The following is a 21,028-nucleotide window of genomic DNA, read 5'->3' as shown; positions in this document are numbered from 1 at the left end:
CATAGAATAGGCATCAAACTCCGGTGTCTGAGAGGCTAGCAATTGGACTTTGTAATGAGCTCATGAGTGTATCAGTCACTGCCTGTGTTAGCTAGTTAGCATTGTCAGCCATAGTTGACCTGTATTATGTACACCAATCAATATATTAGTACTACCTGCCTAATACTGAGTAGGTCCCCCTTGTGCTGCCACAACAGATCTGACCATGTGAGGCATGGACTCCGGAAGCAAGCCCTCTGAAGGTGCCCTGTGGTATCTGGCACCAAGATGTTACCAGCAGATCTTTTAAGTCCTTTAAGTTGTGAGGTGGAGCCTCCATAGATTGCATCAGTGAGCCTGAGGTGCTCACAACGCTGTTGCCAGTTTACCGGTTGTCCTTTCTTAGATTTCTTTTGGTAGGTACTAGGTACTGCATGCCAGAAAGCCCATATAATACCTGCCTGATGTTTTGAAGATGTTCTGATCCAGTCAGCTAGCCATCACAATTTGGCTCTTGCTGCATGATATATCCTACCTCTTGACAGATGCCACTGTAGATGAAGATAATCAGTGTTTCTCAATTCACCTGTCGGTAGTGCTAATGTTATGGCTGATTGGTGTATATTTCTTTGGAAGAAGGTTCACCCAAAGCTTTACTGTACTCTGCTCTCTAAGTTATAAAGATTTCTATCTACTCCATTGGTTATTCAAAGTCTGTCACTCAAACCGTTTTCCTACATTATGTACCCGTCCAGGAGAAACGTCCTGAGGTATTCTGGCAGTACATTGTGTTTTAGCCCACAGCGTGGTCCTGGAGGGCCGGATACAGGTTTGTGCTTTTCCTGGTTCAGCACACCTGATTAAACTCCCCAGTTAATTGCCAGATTTAGTGGGTCTGTTAGAGCAGGGAAATCACCTAACTGTGCAGACCTACATTAATGCAGGGTTCTGACTCCATGTGTGTTTAGCCAAACAGTTAGAGATGGGCGTTAAGTAATGGGGAGGCTCTAAAGAGTGTTTCATTGAGGCTGGGGTAGGAAGTGTACAGCTCCCCCTGCTGGCCAGAGCTTAGGCTACTTTACGGTGATAAAATTACAATGAATCTCTGCTGCTATCATTTCAAGACTGACATTGATACCAGTATGCCATCTCTATTGTAACTGTTCTTTCCACACCTTTATGATATTCGAAAAAGCTGCCATGCTACTGCAGCCTGCCACTGCCATCTCTGTATGAGTGTGAACACAGTGAAATGAGACCCAGCTTTAGAATCCCCCCTCGCCACATCCCAGTCCTCTGATAACGCTTCAGCCGATCCCATAAAGTCAAACACAAAGAGACACAGAAGCAGCACCTCTGTCTCCCCACATCAGCAAACTGGCAAATCACACTGACAGAGCCGTGAATGAGCACGGTGAGCCAATTACAGCCAGCGAGGCTGCAGAGCCACCCGAGACAGGGGAACCGGGTGAAAAAAAACTTATGGCAGCTCCCTTCGTAACTCTCTCACTTTCTCTTTCTCTCCGTTTCAGGCGCATGCACGCAGCCGGTTCATTTAGGATAACAATGTTAGCCCTGTGGGCTGTGTGAAGTGTTTATGTGGAGGAGGTTGCACTTATAGCAGCCTCAATTTCCAAGTGACTGTATCACCTGGACAAATAGTGACACTTCAGTGGAATTTGGGGAAAGGGGGCGCATTTTCCACTCCTGAATCAAATAACAGTGATGAGGTGGGATTTCCTGCTTTCTTCCTCAGTGTGATATAGAGAACCAGAGTTAAATTCAAAGCGTGAAAGTGAAATTTTATGGAAATCCACACACTATAATGGACAGCAGGATTTATAGAAAGCACAGCTGTAGTGTGACTGTACCATGGCAAGGATGTGGGCCCAAACCCAAACTCCATTAAAAAGAATGGTTCATTTGTCTGGGATTCATAGGTATGGCTTCAAACCTGAACCCCAAAAGTAACCTCAAACACAGCCAAACACAGTTAAATACAGTGGTGCTGTGCACTCCATCCAATACTATTGGGTTTGAGTGATCCTATCTGACCTCACTAATGCTATTGTGCCTGATTGCGATCAAATCCTTACAGCAATGTTCCAACATCTACTGAAAAGTTTTCTCAGAAGAGTTGGGGCTGTTATGGCAGTAAAACGGAGAGGCTCTTTCTTAATGTCCTTGATTTCAAAAGAAAGGTACACGAGCAGGCATCTGTGACCATGTGAAACAGAGAGTGAAACAGAGAGTGAAACAGAGAGTGAAAGGTACCTGGATAATGTCATTTCTCACCACGTCACTGTGGGTGAACTTATTGAACTGCAGTGTAAATCTACAGCTCATTCATAGCTCAACAGGAGCCTTTTTGTAATACTACTGGTCTAGAGGAAAAATTTTCATGTTTGAAAAGGGAAAAGGAGCCCATCAGCTGACTGGCACTGATGCAGAAAAATGTTTAATTGCTTTTTTGAAATAGACCCTTTTTAAAACTCCTTTTTTTATTGATGCTGAAGCAACACTGCTGTTTGAAAACAATGATCAATCAATCTTAAAAAGCCTTTTCAAGCCTTTCCTTCAAAGGTTATTAAAACAAATAATAATCAAAAATCACATTCACAATTTATTATTTTTTTTAAATGCATCACATTTTTCAAATAAGCTACAAATCCTCTGACATTACAAATAAACAAAAAAGCAATTTTGGCACATGAACGTGAATGCAACACTGCAAAGCCAGTCACAACAACGTTAGTGTCATTTCCAGAGAACACTAAAAGGGACTGAAACTCTTTTAGTTGAGCGCATTTGTTGTAATTCGGATGGACATACATACATAAATTTGCAGCATTTAACATTTCATCGTTTAGAGGCTCAAACAGTACATGTAAGAAAAATACAAAAGTACCAATTAGTAGCAGGGCTGTACCAATCCTTGCACAATCACAAAGTGTGGGCAATTTAATTTTACACAAATATGAATTTGGCTGGATGTATTAATAAAGAAATACACTAAAATGTGCCGAAACTCTGTTGATTGGCATGAAAGTTAACGGTTTACAATCACTTAAGTATTTTATTCCCTTAGGGAAGCGGATACTATCAACATAAAGTAGAATGTACAGTTAGTAAAAGCCTGATTCTTATGATGTATCTCAGTGTGGTAGCATAAGACTTCAGGAAACCTGCCTCTTGATAGCACTGACAGCAAACGAGACACTGCTTCGTGATTGGCTAGTCAGTGGAATGAGCCTGCCCTGATGTAGAAGCTTCTACTTTTGTGAACCACACACTTGACACCATTGACTGATCAAATGAATAGTCCCATATTTGCTGACTGGCGGTGAATGGATCTGGATTTTGTTCACTTTGTGAGGCTATTTCAGAGACTCTGGGCAACAAGGGCCCCCTTCCCCTCAGGAGTCAATCAGAGGCTCTATTTTTAGTGGGATCTACACAGCAGCGTACTAAGTGGCAGATGGTAGTTGGAAGGGAGCGGGGTGCAATTCACAGTAAACAGATTCTTTATCCTTGGCAGGTCATGGGGAGCACTAGAACACGATGGCCATTTAATACAGGAACACCCCACACACGTAGTTTGAAGAAGCTTGGGAAATGGAAGAAATGTGCAGATGCAAATCTATAAATACGGAGATTTGTGCACTTCCAGCCAAAAGGTTGAGTATATGTTTGAAGAGGATTTTTGTTTATTATTTTGAGGGTATCTGTGATTAATAAACTTCAAACTTGAAAATGAACAGCATAACAGTGCCAGGTCTAACATGGACGATTTACAACCAAATAATCAGATGTTAATACACCTTCACTGCTCTGGAAAAGTCACACACCACAAATGTGTTCATGCCATAGTGAAAAACAAGTAGACTCAAATATGCTATTTTTATGGTACAGTGCACTAAGATGTACTCATGGTCACACTAATGATTAGGGCTAAAATGAAACAACTATGTTTGTACTCATTATACTTGAATTAACACTTAAGATTTAAGTAGTTTAAGTATACTTACACATACTACTGCTTATATATTCAAATACATATTTCACATTTAATACACATTATAATTGCATCACTATTATACATGTCTTAGAAATGCTGATTGATCGGCCACATATGGTCACACCTACCAAGGATTACAAGGTCCATCTGTCAGATTTACTAGGCATCAAAGATGTACGTCATATTTACAACTGCAGGTGTCAGAAAAAAGACCTCCTGCATCATGGGAGGCTCTACCCACTTTGCTAACAGACTGTTTGCTCCTTTTCCTTTTGAAAGGAGGCTACATAGCTTCAAGCTATGGACTACCAGCTTCTTCCTAGATGTTGTCCTTAGTAGAGAAAAGGAGCGCTTAACTGTGTTTAATATTTACTGAGATGTACCAGCAAATATGTGTACTTACTTAAAATATGTTCATAATACATTAATATGATACTTTTGCAAGTAAACTTTGATAACTTTGGTATGTTTTTTTCATAAATGCATTAGTATGAAGTATACTTTTAGTTAAGATTTAGTTCATTTTAATTTAATGTACATCTTAAATACTTGTGTTCGAATAGATTTTGTAAAATATTATATTTCTATATTTATGCAAAGTGTATTCAAAATAATTACTACTTTTTTACTACAGTTATTCACTTTTATACTTGCAATGTCACATAAAATTAGTATACTGTAATCCCAAAAGCTATTTTTACCCAAATAAATGAAGTCTGTTGTTAATAAACTGGATCTATCCCACATATTACTCAACTGGTTTGAGTTACATGAAAATTTGCGATCGTTTGAGTTAAATCACCTTATAATAAATTAGTTTATTTGGTTGCCATTGGCGAATTACACACACACACAAATAAACTGCACTGATGCTGGATTTAATAATTTCTCTCATATTTATGTTTCTCACCAGCCCAGTTACTGAGTCAGCTGTGCTGCTTTATTAATATACAGTGGGTTTGTATGTGTGGGTGTGGAATACAAACTGAGTAAAACTCACAAATTTCTCATTGGTTTCTGGTGCCACCTATACTGGGTGTGTCTTTCCTCCGTTCCTCACCATCAGTGAGAAGTCCCCTATGTGTTTGCTAACAGTTTATATATGGTGCTGTAGCTGCTTGGCCACAGTGTTGATGGCTGTAAGAACAAGCTATTTCCTTCTCTTCTGCTGAGTGTGGCTTCGTGTTGATTGAGTGCTGCAGTAAACACTAATGCAGAGCTGTGTGAAGGTGATTGCTGATGTCATGTTACTTCCAGTTAGTGTTATTATTGTAAATATATTTAATGTGTATTTTAGTATGTTTCTAATGAACTCTGTGTATAATAGTAACACAGCTATAATACGTTATAAAACATTAGTTACACTTTAAGATTACAGTATGTAAAATATAGGTGTAAATACATATGCAGTAGGATGTTCTACCTAGGTTTACAGGTTTAGCACAGTTAAGTACACTTAACACAATTAAAGTTGGGCTTTTGTAAACTGTGCAGATGTGCTTAAACTCCCAGCAGATCATCAGTTCTAGAAATGCTCAAACCAGCCTCTCTGGCACCAACAATAATGCCACACTTCGTACAGGCCATCCTATCTGAGTAAAACCCACAACCTTCCCATTGGCTCTCTTTGCACCATCAATATGCATACTGGGCGTGTATTTGTAATCTGCACTTTATAACCCTTAGTAGGTGTGACACTGGTCAAAAAATTGGTCATTTCATTACATTAATTGTTCCCATCACTTCTAGCAAGAGCATAAATCCAGGACTTGAAACTAGATTGACTGTCTTAAAGTGTTTTACTAGTTTTATGTATAATTTTTATAATGTGTGATAGTGATGTAGTTGTAATAGGTAATGTGTTTTGTATGTTTGTAACAAATATTTTATGTATGTAAAATATGGATTAAAATACATATACAGTAGTATGTCTACCAAAGTATACTTACAATAGTTCCATTTTTGCACAGTTGAGTACACAGTTAAAGTAGTTATGCTTTTGTTTCTGCACAGCTTAGCACTCTTTAAGTGCACTGATTGTAATTGTGGCTATGAGTACACTTTAGTGCACTGTAGGATTGCAAAGTTTTACAGACTTTTCACTAGGGGTGAGACTGCAGCTACCATTATTACTGTTATTTCACATCAGGGCATAGCTGCAATTTAATAATTCAGCATCGTAAGGTTTTGCAATGTTTACAGTACTGTGCAGTTCATAGTCTGATAAATGCTGTAGTTTTCCCACACTGTCTGCTGTACAATTACTGATATAACTGTCCCATTGAATTTGCTGCTGTTACACTTTGTTCCATATCAGGGCACTGCTGTAATGGGGGCCCGCTTAGGTACCTTGTTTATCTCCTTGATCTCAACAGTCCAAATTTATATACTTATCCCTTATTGTATTTCGAATGGTGTCATTGCATGCTTTTAGTATTCCTCCTACCTGACCCGGACCTGAGTGTCAAATTCAGTTCCCTTCATCTAAAACAAGAGAAAAAAAAATTCCAGTGCAGTGTTTGCCAAATGTCAGTAAAAGACAAGACAGTGCTGTTGTGAAATGACACTATATGGACTAAAGTATTGGGACACCTGCTCATTCATTGTTTCTTCCAAATTCAAATGTATTAAAAGTTTAAGAGTTTATCCTGCTTTTGTTGGAGTAACTGTCTCTACTGTCTAGAAAAGGCTTTCTACTATATTTTGGAGCATTGCTGTGAACATTTGATTGCATTCAGCGACAAGAGCGTTAGAACGATCACCGCCCTACCTTCTCCCCAACTCCCCAACTCACCCCAAAAGTATTACATGAAGCACCATCCATCATTCCAGCATTTGTATGGGGCTTGGCCTTATCCAGATACGAAACGGATAAAGGAACCAGGTGGAAACGGGGTCTTGTTAACATGCATTATGTATCCATGGCAAAAGTATCTGGATCTACTTTGACTGGATTCTGTTTACACTTGTCATTAAAATGTGTTCCCAGTGTGACCTGATGCGACCTGATTTCACTTTCCCACATAAAAGCACACCAACCCGCACGTCATTTCCATTTCACTTCTGTTATCAACAGTTTCTCATCAAAACTGTCCTGCTCTGGGAGACTGCGGACAAGGGGACACACTCTTTAATGCTGCTCTTATCTAACAATGAATAAGCATGAGCGAGAACACACACACAAACACACACAGCGAGAGAGGACAACAGAGGGAGATGGAGCAAGAGGGAGAAAGAAGCCAAGATCCGCAGTAAATATTACTCGTATTAACAGATGCGTGCCTGACGGAAACCCGGTCACATCATGAATGTGGACGTATTATGTCTCTTACCACCTCCGGTTTGAGTGATCTGATAGTTATCTGATCATAATGCGTCTTGGGGGTTTTTACACCTGCCTTTTCATGCGGACAAGTGAAATCCGAAAGTGATCCGATCACCAAAAAAGCACATTAAAGCCAGGTGTAAATAGTCTCTCAGAGTGATTCTTCTATGGCAGTCCTCAAAGAACTATCCTGAAGCACCTTTATGTTTAAGGGTGCTCCTAAGCCAAGGCTTGGCATCATGCATTAGCATCATCTGAACAGAAGTTTCCTACATAAAAGTCTGTTGGAAGAGAAAAAGAAAGAGTGAGAGAGAGAGAGAGAGAGCAAGATAATGAGCATTATAGAGAGATGGAGGAATGGGTAAGAATTAAACTGTGGTGAAGTGTAGCACAGATGCAGAACACATTAAACTCTGGCATTTGCGACTCATTGTGAACACAGCGTGATGGCATCTCTGCACAGAGTAAGTGCCTCTTAGCTTAAACTTAAGCAGCAGCGAAGGGCAACTTAATGAACCCCAGTGATATTTGTGTCAGTCTCCTAAGAAGGTATTTCGGGATATATCTGCTATCAAATGGTATTTGCAGTTCAAACTGAAAAGATGAAAAGATTTAACGCTGGAAATACACTGCAAAGCTAACTATTCTAGTGTAGTCTGTGTGTGTAAATGACTACATACTTGTGTTTTTATTTATTTACGACTGCATGTAGTATTTTCTTGTGATTTGAATTAGAAAATGGCTTAAATAACAATAAGTTAAATGAATAGCATTGATCATCAGATTCCAATGGCACCTGTCAGGGTTGAGATATATAAGGCAGCAAGTGAGCAGTCTGTTTTTAAAGCTGATGTGCTGGAAACAGGAAAATGGACAAGCGTCAAGATCTGAGAGACTTTAACAAGAGACAATTTTTGATGGCAAGACTGTAACTGTAAGATGTTCCCAGTATGCAAAAGTGGTCCAAGGTAGAAAGACAGTCACCACTTTACATAGTAGTGCTAATTAATGCATTCAGCCACACTAGTTTATCTAGTCCCTGTAGAGAATTACTGCCAGTAGAACAGGAATCTCTGGAGCAGATTTACATGAAAATATTGGCACTTAGCCTGTTTATATCGTTACTGTCCAGTGAAAAGCATGTATATGTAAGATGGTGAGTTTCCAGGAGAAGGCAAAGATGGGCTTAACTTTGAATGGAAGTGAATGTACAATAAGAGTTTATTCCAAGTAATTGAGAGCATTTCTATCGGTCTGTTCATCTAGAAGCATTCACACAGTGAACAGAGTAGCTACAAAGTTCAAACGATGGAGAAAACTAAAAACGGATAAATACTTTTCATTGGAAAAATATTGGAAAAATATGCAGCAATATACTTAGATATGATTACAGTCAATATCTCAACCCAATATCTCAATATCAGTATAGCTCAATACAGCTCACTACATTCAGATCAGTGCATCAGAATCTTTTGTCACCCCTGTAAATGCTACAATGCATTTGTTCATCAGCTAGCTAAAAGCTATGTGTGTGTGTGTGTGTGTGTGTGTGTGTGTGTGTCTGCTGCATGTATCATTACTGTAAACCAGGAATTCAAGGCAAATTTAACCTTCAGAGGAAAGGGTTAGCCATACCTGCTAACTTACAGCCTAGAACACAATTAACATGATGGCACTTAAATAATGCCTCTTCAGTGACTATCGACTTTGCTTTGATTGTTAGCAGCGTTAGCATTATTGACTGAACTCTCCCTTTAAACATGGTGCACAGATACCTGGATGCATTCCAAGCAACTGTATGTCATCTCTTCAGCCGAAGCCTTAAAGGCCTTCCATTCTGTGATTTGGGATCTCGCTGCAGGCTCTGTTTTGTTTATAAAAGGCAATAATGATTTGTCAGTGATGTTGTCTTTTTCCATAAATTCCTTAAGCTGACTTAAACAGTAATGCATTTGAAATCAGTCGTCTCCGGGGGGGCTGCTCTGCGATCTCCCGAGCCGGAGCGGCTTCCAGGAGGCTGTGTTGTGTCCATCTGAATTACACCGTCCATAAAATTGTAATAGGGAGACAATCAGTAGCTTATATCAGTAAGGCCTTGCAGGCTATTTACCTTTTTATGTGGGTGTAAATTTTACAGGTTCCAAAGACAGTGAAAACCAAGCTACTTTATAGTAAAGCCTGCGGAGGAAAATAGAGAGTGCCTCAGGGTCTTACACACATGACTGAGTAGGGAGAGAGACAGATGAGTGAAGGAGAAAGAATGAAAAAAGAGACAGAGAGAAAAGGTGAGGGAGTAAAAAAAGATGGGAAGGGGGAGGGAGGGAGACAGAAGAGAGAGAAGGGAAGAAAATGGAGGCAGAGAAAATGCCTTAAGAAAAAAAAAAGTATATATATATATATATATATATATATATATATATATATATAGAGAGAGAGAGAGAGAGAGAGAGACTGGTTAGCTAATTTGGTCAGAGCATGGTGCTAGAAATGCCAGGGTCCCAGGGTTTAATCCCCTTATGGACATGACCGCTTTGGGGCAGCTGTGGCCTACAGGTTAAAGAAGAAGTTGCTGGTTGCTGGTTTAATCCCTTGCATTGGTAGGAAAGTGGGGTTGGGGGAGTAATGGAACAGCACTTTCTCCCCAACATCCATGGCAGAGGTACCCTTAGGCAAGGCACCTTACCCACATTTGGGTGCTGAGGTGAATGGCCACTACTCTGGGTCCGTGTATGTATCATTGTCTGAAAGCTGAGAGAATGTTTTTGTTTTTTTTTAAATGTTCGACACCCCCTGACAATTACATTTTTGTTTAACTGCAGAAACACAGCATTAAATGTATCTCTGTTACCCCAAAAAGTGCACTGTGACCACTCGTTGAGTTGCCCAGTTAGGGTAAACAGAATTAGTTAGCTCATTAGAAACACAGCACAAGATCATATTACCAATTTCCTTGCTAGACTGAATAATAAATGTGTTACCATCAGATTTGGCTTCTTTAAAGCTTTAAATCCATTTACTCTTCATAAAATAAGATATGTGCTAGTAATGCTCATTAATCCTGCCATAGCCATCGTAGCTGAGACTCATTGAAGAACACTTGGCTTTGAATGGCTATAGCTACTGCTGTCTGGATAGGTGGGTAACTAAAAGCGTCACATGTTACAAATATCAAATATTTATGAGGCTGTAACTAGAGGTATAGACACATTTACCAATGTTTTAAAACTTGACTATATTCTAGTTTTATGGTATTGCAGTGACTTCAAGCATGTAAGTAATTATATTATTTACATGCTTAGAATTACCTCGCCGATTGACTTGCATATCTGCTTCATGAACAGGTCATTTCTTAGCGTGACTGTTAAAGGGTTAAACAAGCAACCCAAGTTGTTTCACGATATTGTATAATAATAATAATTATTATTATTATTAAAATTAAAATATTATTATTATTATTGTAACAGTGTGCAGAATGGTGTACTTTGTGAGTTGGCCTTTCTTAAAGAGCCTCTACTCTTACACAGAGACAGAGAACGGTATTAAATCTCACACTGTCAGCTTTGGCACAGAACCTAAAACCATCCTCATCTTTTATATTCAGAAATACAAGTCATTAGCACATCCAACTCCAAAGTGTCAGGGACCCTTTTAGGACCCCTACTCTTAATGAGTGTGTGCGGTGAGGTGTTGAGAGGCAGAGATTAGCACCCTGTGAACACTGCCTCCGAACAGAGTACACTCTGAGTGCATTAAGGACTGGAAAATGACTCTGTCACAACACAGCAGAGCTGGGAAAAGGTCATCCAAGTAGCTCTCAGGAACCGAAGAGATGTTATTTTAAGCATTATTCACAGCAATTAAAACACAGAGAGAGAGGGAGAGAGAGAGAGAGTGAGTGAGAGAGAGAGAGAGAGAGAGAGAGAGGGAGAGAGAGAGAGAGAGGGAGAGAACAGAATAAGCTCTAATCAAAATGTCGCTTCTAAGTGAATCCTTACTGTTTTACTGGTTCCATCATGAAGGACATGGAGGAATATTAGTCACTGATGGAAGAGGAACAACATGACCCAGACAGGAGCTGTCAGAGCAAAGATCAGTCTATATTAATCTAGATGAGGTTAGTCTAGATAAAAGGCACCTAAGCACAAAAGATCTGTATTTGCTGGATGTTCTTTTGTTTCTTTCAGTTCAACTTTTCATGAAAGTTCCATTAACAGTAAATACAAGTGACAGCAGTGAAAAATCATCTGAAGAATGAAGCTAGTGTGTTTACAGTTGCTTAGTGTTACAGAGGCAGCAGAAAGGTAAAGGTGCACATATTTGTCACCGTACAGCTAAATGTGTCGTCTGCATTTAACCCATCTGTGGTAGTGAACACACACACACTAGTAGTTCACTAGGGGCAGTGAGTAGACACACACCCAGAACGGTGGGCAGCCAACTCCAGTGCCCGGGGAGCAGAGAAGGTAAAGGGTCTTGCTCAAGGGCCCAACAGTGGCAGCTTGCCGAGCCCGGGAATCGAACCCGCAACCCTGTTATCGATATCCCGGCGCTCTAACCGCTGAGCCACCACTGCCCCCCGATCAGCCATAACATAAAGAATGTACACTGAATGTACACCGAATGTACACCGATCAGCCATAACATTAAAACCCCTGCCAGATAAAGTGGATAACTTTCATTATCTGGTTACGGTGGCATCTGTCAAGAAGGTGGATATATCAGTTCGTGAAGGTAGTGTGTAAGAAGCAGGACAAATGGATGAGTGTACGGATCTGAGCCAAAAAGGGCAGATCGTGATGGCTAGAAGTCTGGGTCAGAACATCTGCATATGTCAGGTCTTGTGGGGTGTGTGTTTGTGGTACGCAGTCTGCAAAATGTGAACTGGTGAATGAACAGGCTGGATGAATCACTAGACATCGGTACAGTTCTGTTATTCCATCCTCACTTTCTCCACAAAAAGAGTCTCTCTTTAGGACTCCTCTAATGTCTTTTCACACTGCCTTTATTTGACTGCTGAAAGCTCCAAACACAGTAAGGAGATAACAGGGTAGTGAAGTGCTCTTCTTTTGTCTTTCCACAGCTTTATCCCCAAGTTTCCATCACACAGACGTCAGCTCATAGTTTACAAGTCTGCTGTAATGTAGATATACAACCATTTCTTGCCCTCCAGCCTAGTTTTATCTTGTCTTTTTGTTCATCTCACCACCACTCCCCTGACACTCTCAGATTGTCATGCTACTAAAAGCTACTGGCCAAGGGTGACCAAGCCATAAGGTAATTATAAGGTAATAACCAACAGATACACTCTGACAAACGAATGTGCAACAAAGGGTTGCTATAGAAGAGCTAATTTTGTAAAATAGTATATGTAGTATTGTTCAAATGTCCACGTAAAGGCTCTTTACAAAATGTTTCATCAAACAAAGTTGTTCTATGGCTTTATTCATATAACCTTAGTATAAAACAGGCTAGTTGGGCAAAGGGTGCAGAGTTAGGGTAACTCTTAAATGGATCAACTTTGGCTGGCGTTGTACTAGAACCGTCAAACCTCTGTTGGGCCAAAGCACAACACTACAGTTGTAGAAGATTGTTGGATAGCATGGAAATAGCAGGTTGGCTAGTATGATGGTGGGTCCATTAAAACACAGAAGGATGAACAGGCTTGCAATCAATGTTTATTCACACAAAGGCTTGAAGAATGGCTGGATGAATGGTTGGAAGAATGGAAATATTGAGGGATTATGGATGTTTGACAATGGTACATGGATGAGGAAAGAATGGATGTTAAGGGATAATCGTAAAGGATGGATGGTTTTATCTACAAACAATACAAAAATACAGAATTCAGCAGCAACATAAACAATCCAATAAAGGGAATGCAACATAAGTAAATAAAACCAAATACAACCAATCAACCAAATACAACCAATCAACCAAAGGACAAGGTAGTACTAACAATCCTCAATCCAAAACAAACAAAGCCTAAGAAAATGGCTGACTGTGGCCTTTTAAAACTTTATACCCGCTCTATCCAATTACAAGGAATCATAGTCTTTGGCGTTCTCTACTTGCTCCCCGGGGAATCTCCAACAACAGTTTCATAGAGGTCTCCCTCATCTGTGTTACTCTACCATACTTCACCAAGCCAGCAAAGAGAACCGCTGAAGACTCATTAAAGAACATGACTGGATTTTATGTGGACAGCATGGGACACTTTGGGAGTCTAAAAGGACAAGAGAAAGCATGACTGAGTCAGACTGGACTGTCTGCATAGCTCTGCTGCTGGTTTGAGCTAATGAAAGCTGTCTAGGTAAATAAAATAGTCCTGGGCTGGATTTGTTACTTTCTGGCACAGAGCCCTCCACCTCTGCTTCACACGTTTGTCTTTTTGACACACTCATTTGAGCTATGGCTAATTTAATTAAAGGAGAAATCCAACAATATTCTGCATAATGTTTCTGAGTGGTGTTTGATAGGACGCAAGGGTCACGGTGTCTGAAACACTAACAGACAAATATTTGATTTGGTAAGTAAAACAACCTGTTCACTTACATGAGTGGTCTGACTTGTATAAGCAATGCTGATGATGGTAAAAGACTACTGATGATGTCTGATGGGGACTACTTTGACATTTAACACCAACTACATTTTAGGCCCAAACTTTAGACTGTATGTTTATTCAGTTTAAGATTTTACACAGAATTGCAGGTCTAAACTGAGTAAAAGCTGTGGATTGGTTTCCCTCTTTGTGATTGATTGATGCCAGAAGGATCTCTGTTCCGTTTAATTTGGTTGTGCCCCATGGTACATGATTACTGGGTTAGAGTCTTTAACTGTATCTCAGAAGCATCTAAGCTAACTATCCCCCCGTATCATAATTTGGCTATCTTTGGATATTCGGTTGAAACCCTCTACTTTCCTGTCATACTTAGAGAGATGTTTGGCTCTGATGGCTGGCATAGTTGCAGCTTAGAAAGTAATACTTTTGACATGGAAGTCTCCTGCAGCTCCATGCTTTTCATTATAAAAATGGGCAAGATACATTGTAGCGTATTAAAGTCCCAAAATGCTTTAGTGCAGTGGTGGCTCAGCTGTTAGAGCGCCGGGCTATCGATAACAGGGTTGTGGGTTCGATACTCGGGCGCTGGAGTTGGCTCACTGAATCTCACTGCCCCTAACACACGTGTGTTCACTACCAGATGGGTTAAATGTGGAGGACACATTTCGCTGTACAGTGACAAATACGTGCACCTTTTGGAACACTTGAGGATTCTTCCTAAACAACTTGAACAGGGATTAGGTCGATGCCAGACCCTGTCTGATTTTGTATCTATCATTTTGTGTTCAACAGACCTTTGTTACAGTCACTATGTCGTCACGTCCGGCTCTGAATATTATCGTTAGGAAACTTGCACCGTTTAACAGAGCATGTTCCAGTCTTCATCCACTCTCAAAAATCTTCACTGGGCTTTAGCACAGCCAATAGGAGGGCAGTTAACAAGTCTGGATGCAAGGCGAGTTTGTCTTGGCTGAAGCGTGTTTTGCAGACTTTCAAAACATTTGTGTAAGCCTGCACGTCTGCCACAGCGTGCTGCTTACTGCTGTGAACACGCTGAGTGTGGAAAGCAGCAGCGTTCAGATGGCGGAGTGTATCAGAGTCAGGTCCACTAGGAATCCACCTGTGCCGAGTTTTGTAAAGCAGAGAAGGAGCAGCGTGTTTCTTTATGTTACCCCGACATCAAATCTCCAGCCCAGCACTTACTGAGCTTCATTCTGGAGAAGAAAAAATAATCCAGCAGGTCCAGTAATTTCTTCCACTCAGTCTATGTAAATATTAGCAACATTAATGAGGGCCCTGAACACCACAACTAGCGAATAGACACAGCATCGTATCTCTACATTAAACTACTCACCAAGATACAGCGTTCAAGGGTCTGTTTCTCAAGGGTCTCTTAAGGCTGCACAAATTAATGCTGATCTTTGAGTTTTGCATTTGTCATCATAAACATGAGTAAATCTGTCCTACCGCTCAGCCCTGTGTTCACTCTGGTGCAGATGAACTCTCATTTTAATGGCTTCGTTTTTTTAGTTGGATTTGGGCATTTGTAAAGCGGATGGAGCGGAAACTCTGGTAAGTGTGTTAGGTTGAATTATGGATGGTTTTAGGAAAGGACAGAAGCCCCAGTCATTGTTTACAACATGTCCATGCTCTAATTTACACTTCCGCATTAATGAACACAGGACAGTGATAATGGTCTATATACCAGAAATATTTATCTGTCTGAAAGCCTTGTCTTTTACAGTTTTATTTATTTACTTTCATTTTTCAGTCTGCAGTATAATTTAATACTGTGTGTTTTTGTGCATGTCCTAATTAATAAACCTTAAAATAAAACATTAAAAAAATTCATATAACTTTTTGTGAGGCATTAAACTTTTCAGATATTTGGTACAGATCAACACCTCGGATCAACAATTCTGACTCGGCAAGTTTCTCTGAATGACTTTATGTCTTAACGACTGAATTATACAGACATTCTGAAACCTAGGCCATTCCAAGGGAATCAGTACATCATTTCCTCCTCACTCTGTTGTCCAGAGTCTTTAAAAGACTTTTAATGGGAGTGTGTGTTCCTTAGACAGCTGGTTGTTGAGCACAGCTCTGTTTTCAGAGTATGGGGTTATCATTAAGGCCTGTTTGGTATGCAGGGGGTGTGCGACAGAGGGTGGAAGGGGCTTGGTGCATCTGACCGAGCGGGCCACTCCAACATTAGCGCGCCCGTCGCTGTTATTACAGCCCTAATGACATCCTCCTCACACGGCATGCTGGGAGCCGGGCTGCAGGGGGCCAGTCTCCAACGGCTGCAGGAGCTGACGATGCCTCATCAAAGCGCATCAATCGTCAATGCCGCATCCTTCCCGCTCTGGGAAAAAAAAGAAAGAGAAAAGACAGAGCCCTCCAGATAATGTCTTTCATGGTTCAGTGGCCTTACAGGGATTCCCTCCTGCATGGCCTTGAAATGGGCAAATTAATAGTTGCTTTGAAACAAATTGGAATTACACCCCTCAATGCATTAATGTCAGAAACGCAGCCACCTCCCTGACAGAGGCGGAGGCAGAAGGAGGGGGGGGGGGGGCGGTGGAGGCCGGAGCGGCAATGAGATAAGAGATCCACCAGCATTATGCTTATCATCCCTGTCAGATACCTTGCATCTCCAGAATGCAGAAACAGAAACTTGTGATGGAAGGTATTCTAACGAGAGTTTATTATTTGGACAGGATGCACAGGGTCACTTGCTATAGTGCACAAAGAGCGAAGAGGGTTAAGGGCCTTGCTCAAGGGTCCAGCAGTGGCAGCTTAGTGAATGTAAAGTCAAACTAGAACTCTTTGGCCACAATAAAGAAAGGTACGTTTGTGAGAAGAAGAAGAAAAAAAGAACACATTGCCAACTGTGAAGCATGAGGGTGGATGCTTTGAGGTTGTATTATTGCCAGTGGTATTGGCAATATTGCAGCAAATCCTGGATGCAAAAGTCAAACCATCTGTTAGAAGGCTAAAATGGAAAAGAGGGCCACTTCGTCAACAGGATAATGACCCAATACATACCTCAAGTCCACATTAACCATACCTGAGGATACACAGGGGCTTCAGGAATGGACCTAAACAAGCTATGCATGCAAAAACACCCCAAGCACTTCATGGAAATAGAGGACTACTGCAACGTTGAGTAGGAGGAATATCCTTAATAATAACTACATGAATTAAAAGTTGTTTGGCCCTTACACAGGCCAGTGCTTTATCATTATTATTTAGTATTAGTAGTATTATTATTTTATTATTATAATACTAATACTATTACAAATATATAAAAATAATAAATACTATAATTCAAAAACTGTGATTGCATTTCATGTTGGATGGCAAATTTTACATGGATGGATTAAACATAACTGGACATTGGTTTATTTTCACAAGTAATGTTTATTAAGAATTCCACATTTACAAAGTACCTAAATACAGACTCTTGTGTAAACTTGTGTGGCAGGCAGAGGGTTCCAAAATTCTGCGACACAGTGAGATGAAGGCAAGAATTTCGATTCGTGAATACCGTTTCCCACCTGGAAAATATGAGGCCATGTGGTAGCACATCTGTATACACCCATGTCTCTGTATACAGGAAATGCTGTAGAAAATGCAAAAATAGTGTTTGCTATGACATCTGAGTGTTCTATTAATCATTAATTACTCTCAGGAGGTGCGGCCAAATCCTTTCAGCCAAGATAAATGCTTTTCGAATGCACTGAAATGAATGTCGCCTCGCTCTGTATGGTGCGTACATGCAGATGAGCAAAAAAGAATGAACAGATATATAAAAAACGAAAAATAATCAATGCAAAACAGATGTTTACTTGAAAGTAATCAATATATAACAATAGTAAATCTCTCTCTCTGTACAGAAAGAAACGTCTGAAAGATATTGTTCTAGAAATATTGGCGACACAACTTAAGTATGATAATATATCACACAGGATATTCACATTCAGGTTGGGAGGGCCATGGGTCGTTTAGTGTATGAAAATAACCTGAAGAAAAGGGCTCCACCAGACTGGACTGGACTGGACTGGACTCACAGCACAGCACAGCACAGCACAGCGTAGCGTAAGGTAGAGAGGTCGCCTCCAGACGCAGATCCAGGACCTGCCGTGTCTGTTGAGCCGAAATTATTCCAGGACATCAAGGAATAAAAAGGTCGTTCCTGCATTAGCAGAGTTCTACTTCCAGCCGTCGCTGACGACGCCAGTCCAAAGCCACTCTCCTTAGACTGATCTTTAAAATTCATGACTCATCTCACACAGATTCACAGATGATAACTGTAATAAATGGCATTGACAAAAAAATGCCAGCGCAATTACCTCCAATGTTTCAGTCTTATCTTGAGGTTTAGTGTGTGTGAGGTACATTGCAATTAACTGAGCGTATATGGCTGCTTGCAAAAGTTTGGACACTCCTGTTAAAATGACTTGTGTTGCTTAGTTTATCAGTGAAAAGTTAACAAATCCTCAGGAAACAAACTTTTATGCAAATGTCACACCTCTATGTCTGTTTATTTGCTGAATTTAACAAATATAATTAATAAAATACAGAACATAAAATTTGCCTGTATATGTAGTGTGTTTTTTCCTATATATTTCTATTTATATGTTGGTAATGTTGTGCAAAATCCTTGCATCTCCATTATTGTCATTTGTACTTTTTGGCATCATTTGAATCTGGCAGTGGACCATCAACATTCTCCAAAATGACTTGAAATAAAATCACTGACCTTGACATTGACCTCCATATAAAGTTAAGAACAATGTTCTGAATTCAGCAAATAAACAGTGATAAAGAGTTTCATGTTTCATGAATTAACATGTGAAGAAACGTGTTCTCTGTAATTCAGGTGTGTACTTACTTTCATATAGATATTTATAATAATAATAATAATAATACTAATAATCTGACCAGGCGTGCCCAACCTTTTGCATCTGACTGCACTGGATCTGCTACAAATACAAGAACAGAAAAGCTTCCATATGAAATCTGACGCTGGCTTTGCTATGAGAAGCATATAAAACATGACCAAAAAATATCTTGTGGCTGTTAGCTGAACAATTAAATTCCTCTGACAAAGCAGTTAAACGTCTCTGGCAATAAACCAACGAGGAGTGTCAATGAGGGGCAAAGAAAAAAAAGAAGTGTGGCACTGCTGGTGGAATACATAACACTGGGAAAGTCTGAACTCTGTGATTCAGAATAAATTGGAGGTGACAGCACTGACAGTGTGGCCTGAACACTAATGTTAAGAGTGAGGTAATTCAGTTTGGAGACTCCTGCTCCTGCGCCGGCTCCTCTTTCACAGACTCCTCTTCCACCTCACGTGCTTCTTCTTCTTCCTGAAATGGAGACAGAGTCTTGTTTAGTGGAAAACACAGACAAACAAAAAGGGATTCGCTGTAATTCACTGTAGTAAGTCGGAATGCATGACCCCAGCCAAGAAACTCTCCAGCATTTTAACTCAATCTATATAATTTTGTGTTTCAACCTGTGAAGAAATGTATAAATGTTAAATTAATTGAAATGTAAATTGAACAAAAAATGAAACTTCATCAACTACATCTAATATCAGATGTTTGAGGGTTTGTGTGTCTACCATTTACCTTTACTCTTTATTATGTCTTTATAATGTTCAGTCTTAGAAGAGCATTTTCTTCCTTCTCAGCTTCTCATTATCCTAAGTCATTAATGACGTTGAAGTTTCCTCCGATACATGCACAGCCAGCCACCGCCTCGTCTCATACTGCCTTCGATGTGGCGTTGGCAGGCAGCTACTCAAAGGAGAGCATCCACCGCACCAGCTAACAAACCCGGCCCATATCGCTTAAGAGTAATGAGGGGACAAAGCTCCATCTACCCACCCGGAGAGGGCATTGTGCTCTCTCGGATTCTGTCCACTGATGGCAAAGTGGCATGGCTCGAGACCTCTGAGCCACAGTGGCAGTACATTAGACCACTGAGCCACCCGCAGTCCTGTCGGAGCTTCTTGATAAGCTCTGCAATCTTGTAGACCCCTAGTGTTGGGTCGTCTTCTATAAAGTGGAAGGATGGGCAGAAACATGTGGATGTTTTCAGATCTGATGTGAAGGTGGAGCTTGATTTTCTCCACTCTCTCAAAGATGAAAGTGTTAAGTGCTGATGAGGGCGGAGTTGGAGGTCGACCAGGTCTTGCACAGTTGTTAGGAGCCCCATTTTCTCTGTATGTTTGATGTTTTTGAAATTTCTATTATTTCACATTTATTTTCCAACTTTCCCTTTTTCATGCAAATTGATTATCTTCTATCTTCTTCTATCTAGTCCCAGAAAAAAACTGCAATCTGTTCTTGGAGACCATTTTGGTCAGAAATGAGATAAATGAAGGTTGGTCTCTGCACAGGTCTGTACTCTAAGATCTGAAACTGGGTTTTGTTTTTTCTGAATTATCATGTAGTACAAATGTATTTTTTCTGCTCTGCAAACAGTTAAACTCACAAACATGTACAAAATGTTCACAAGGGACAACAAAGAGGTAGCAGCATGCCGGAGTCACTTAAAGCTCCTGCAGATTTAGAGAAGGACACAAATAGAAAACGATGGCCATCTCAGCAGTTAAATGAGTCTGACAGATGCAATTATCCCCCTTCCTGAGGTTAATACACACATCTACACCCAGCCATGTGTGATTACCTATTCCTAACCACACACTGCCCTCACACCACCCCAGATCCACACACACACACACACACACACACACACCTCGTACGACAGCTCAGCCTCAGGAAACATCAGCCTCTGTTATGATTCTGTGGATCACACTCCACATTGCGAGCTGTCACAGATATTGATATATTTACCTTAATGGGTTTAAAGCATGTGAACGTACCATTTTCTGTGACTGATGTCACACATGTACCTCATTAAGAGCTGCTACTAAATGACTCATTTTCGAAAAGCTCAGAACATTCCAGTGAAATAGGAAATGAGTAGACATTCTAGAACTGGTAAAGGAGTAGGCGTTCTAGAACTGGTGAAGAAGTAGAAGTTCTAGAACTGGCGAAGGAGAAGACGTTCTAGAACTGGCGAAGGAGTAGAAGTTCTAGAACTGGCGAAGGAGTAGACATTCTAGAAC

At 40.4% G+C, this 21,028-nt stretch overlaps 1 protein-coding gene across 1 annotated transcript in view; it reads right to left on the bottom strand.

Moving 5' to 3' along the window:
- Nucleotides 1-17,351: 17,351 nt before the first annotated feature.
- phf14 (PHD finger protein 14) overlaps nt 17,352-21,028 on the bottom strand; it is a 110,083-nt gene continuing 106,406 nt past the window's right edge. The window contains exon 18 of the mRNA XM_072675943.1: nt 17,352-19,259. Coding sequence (XP_072532044.1) covers nt 19,182-19,259 — 78 coding nt within the window. The 3' untranslated portion in view covers nt 17,352-19,181. The remainder of the gene's footprint in view (nt 19,260-21,028) is intronic.

The sequence above is a fragment of the Salminus brasiliensis genome, chromosome 3 (assembly GCF_030463535.1).
Source record: "Salminus brasiliensis chromosome 3, fSalBra1.hap2, whole genome shotgun sequence".
Lineage (NCBI taxonomy): Eukaryota > Metazoa > Chordata > Actinopteri > Characiformes > Bryconidae > Salminus > Salminus brasiliensis.
Note: the sequence above shows the minus strand (reverse complement) of the source record. Positions and strands in the feature narration are given on the sequence as shown.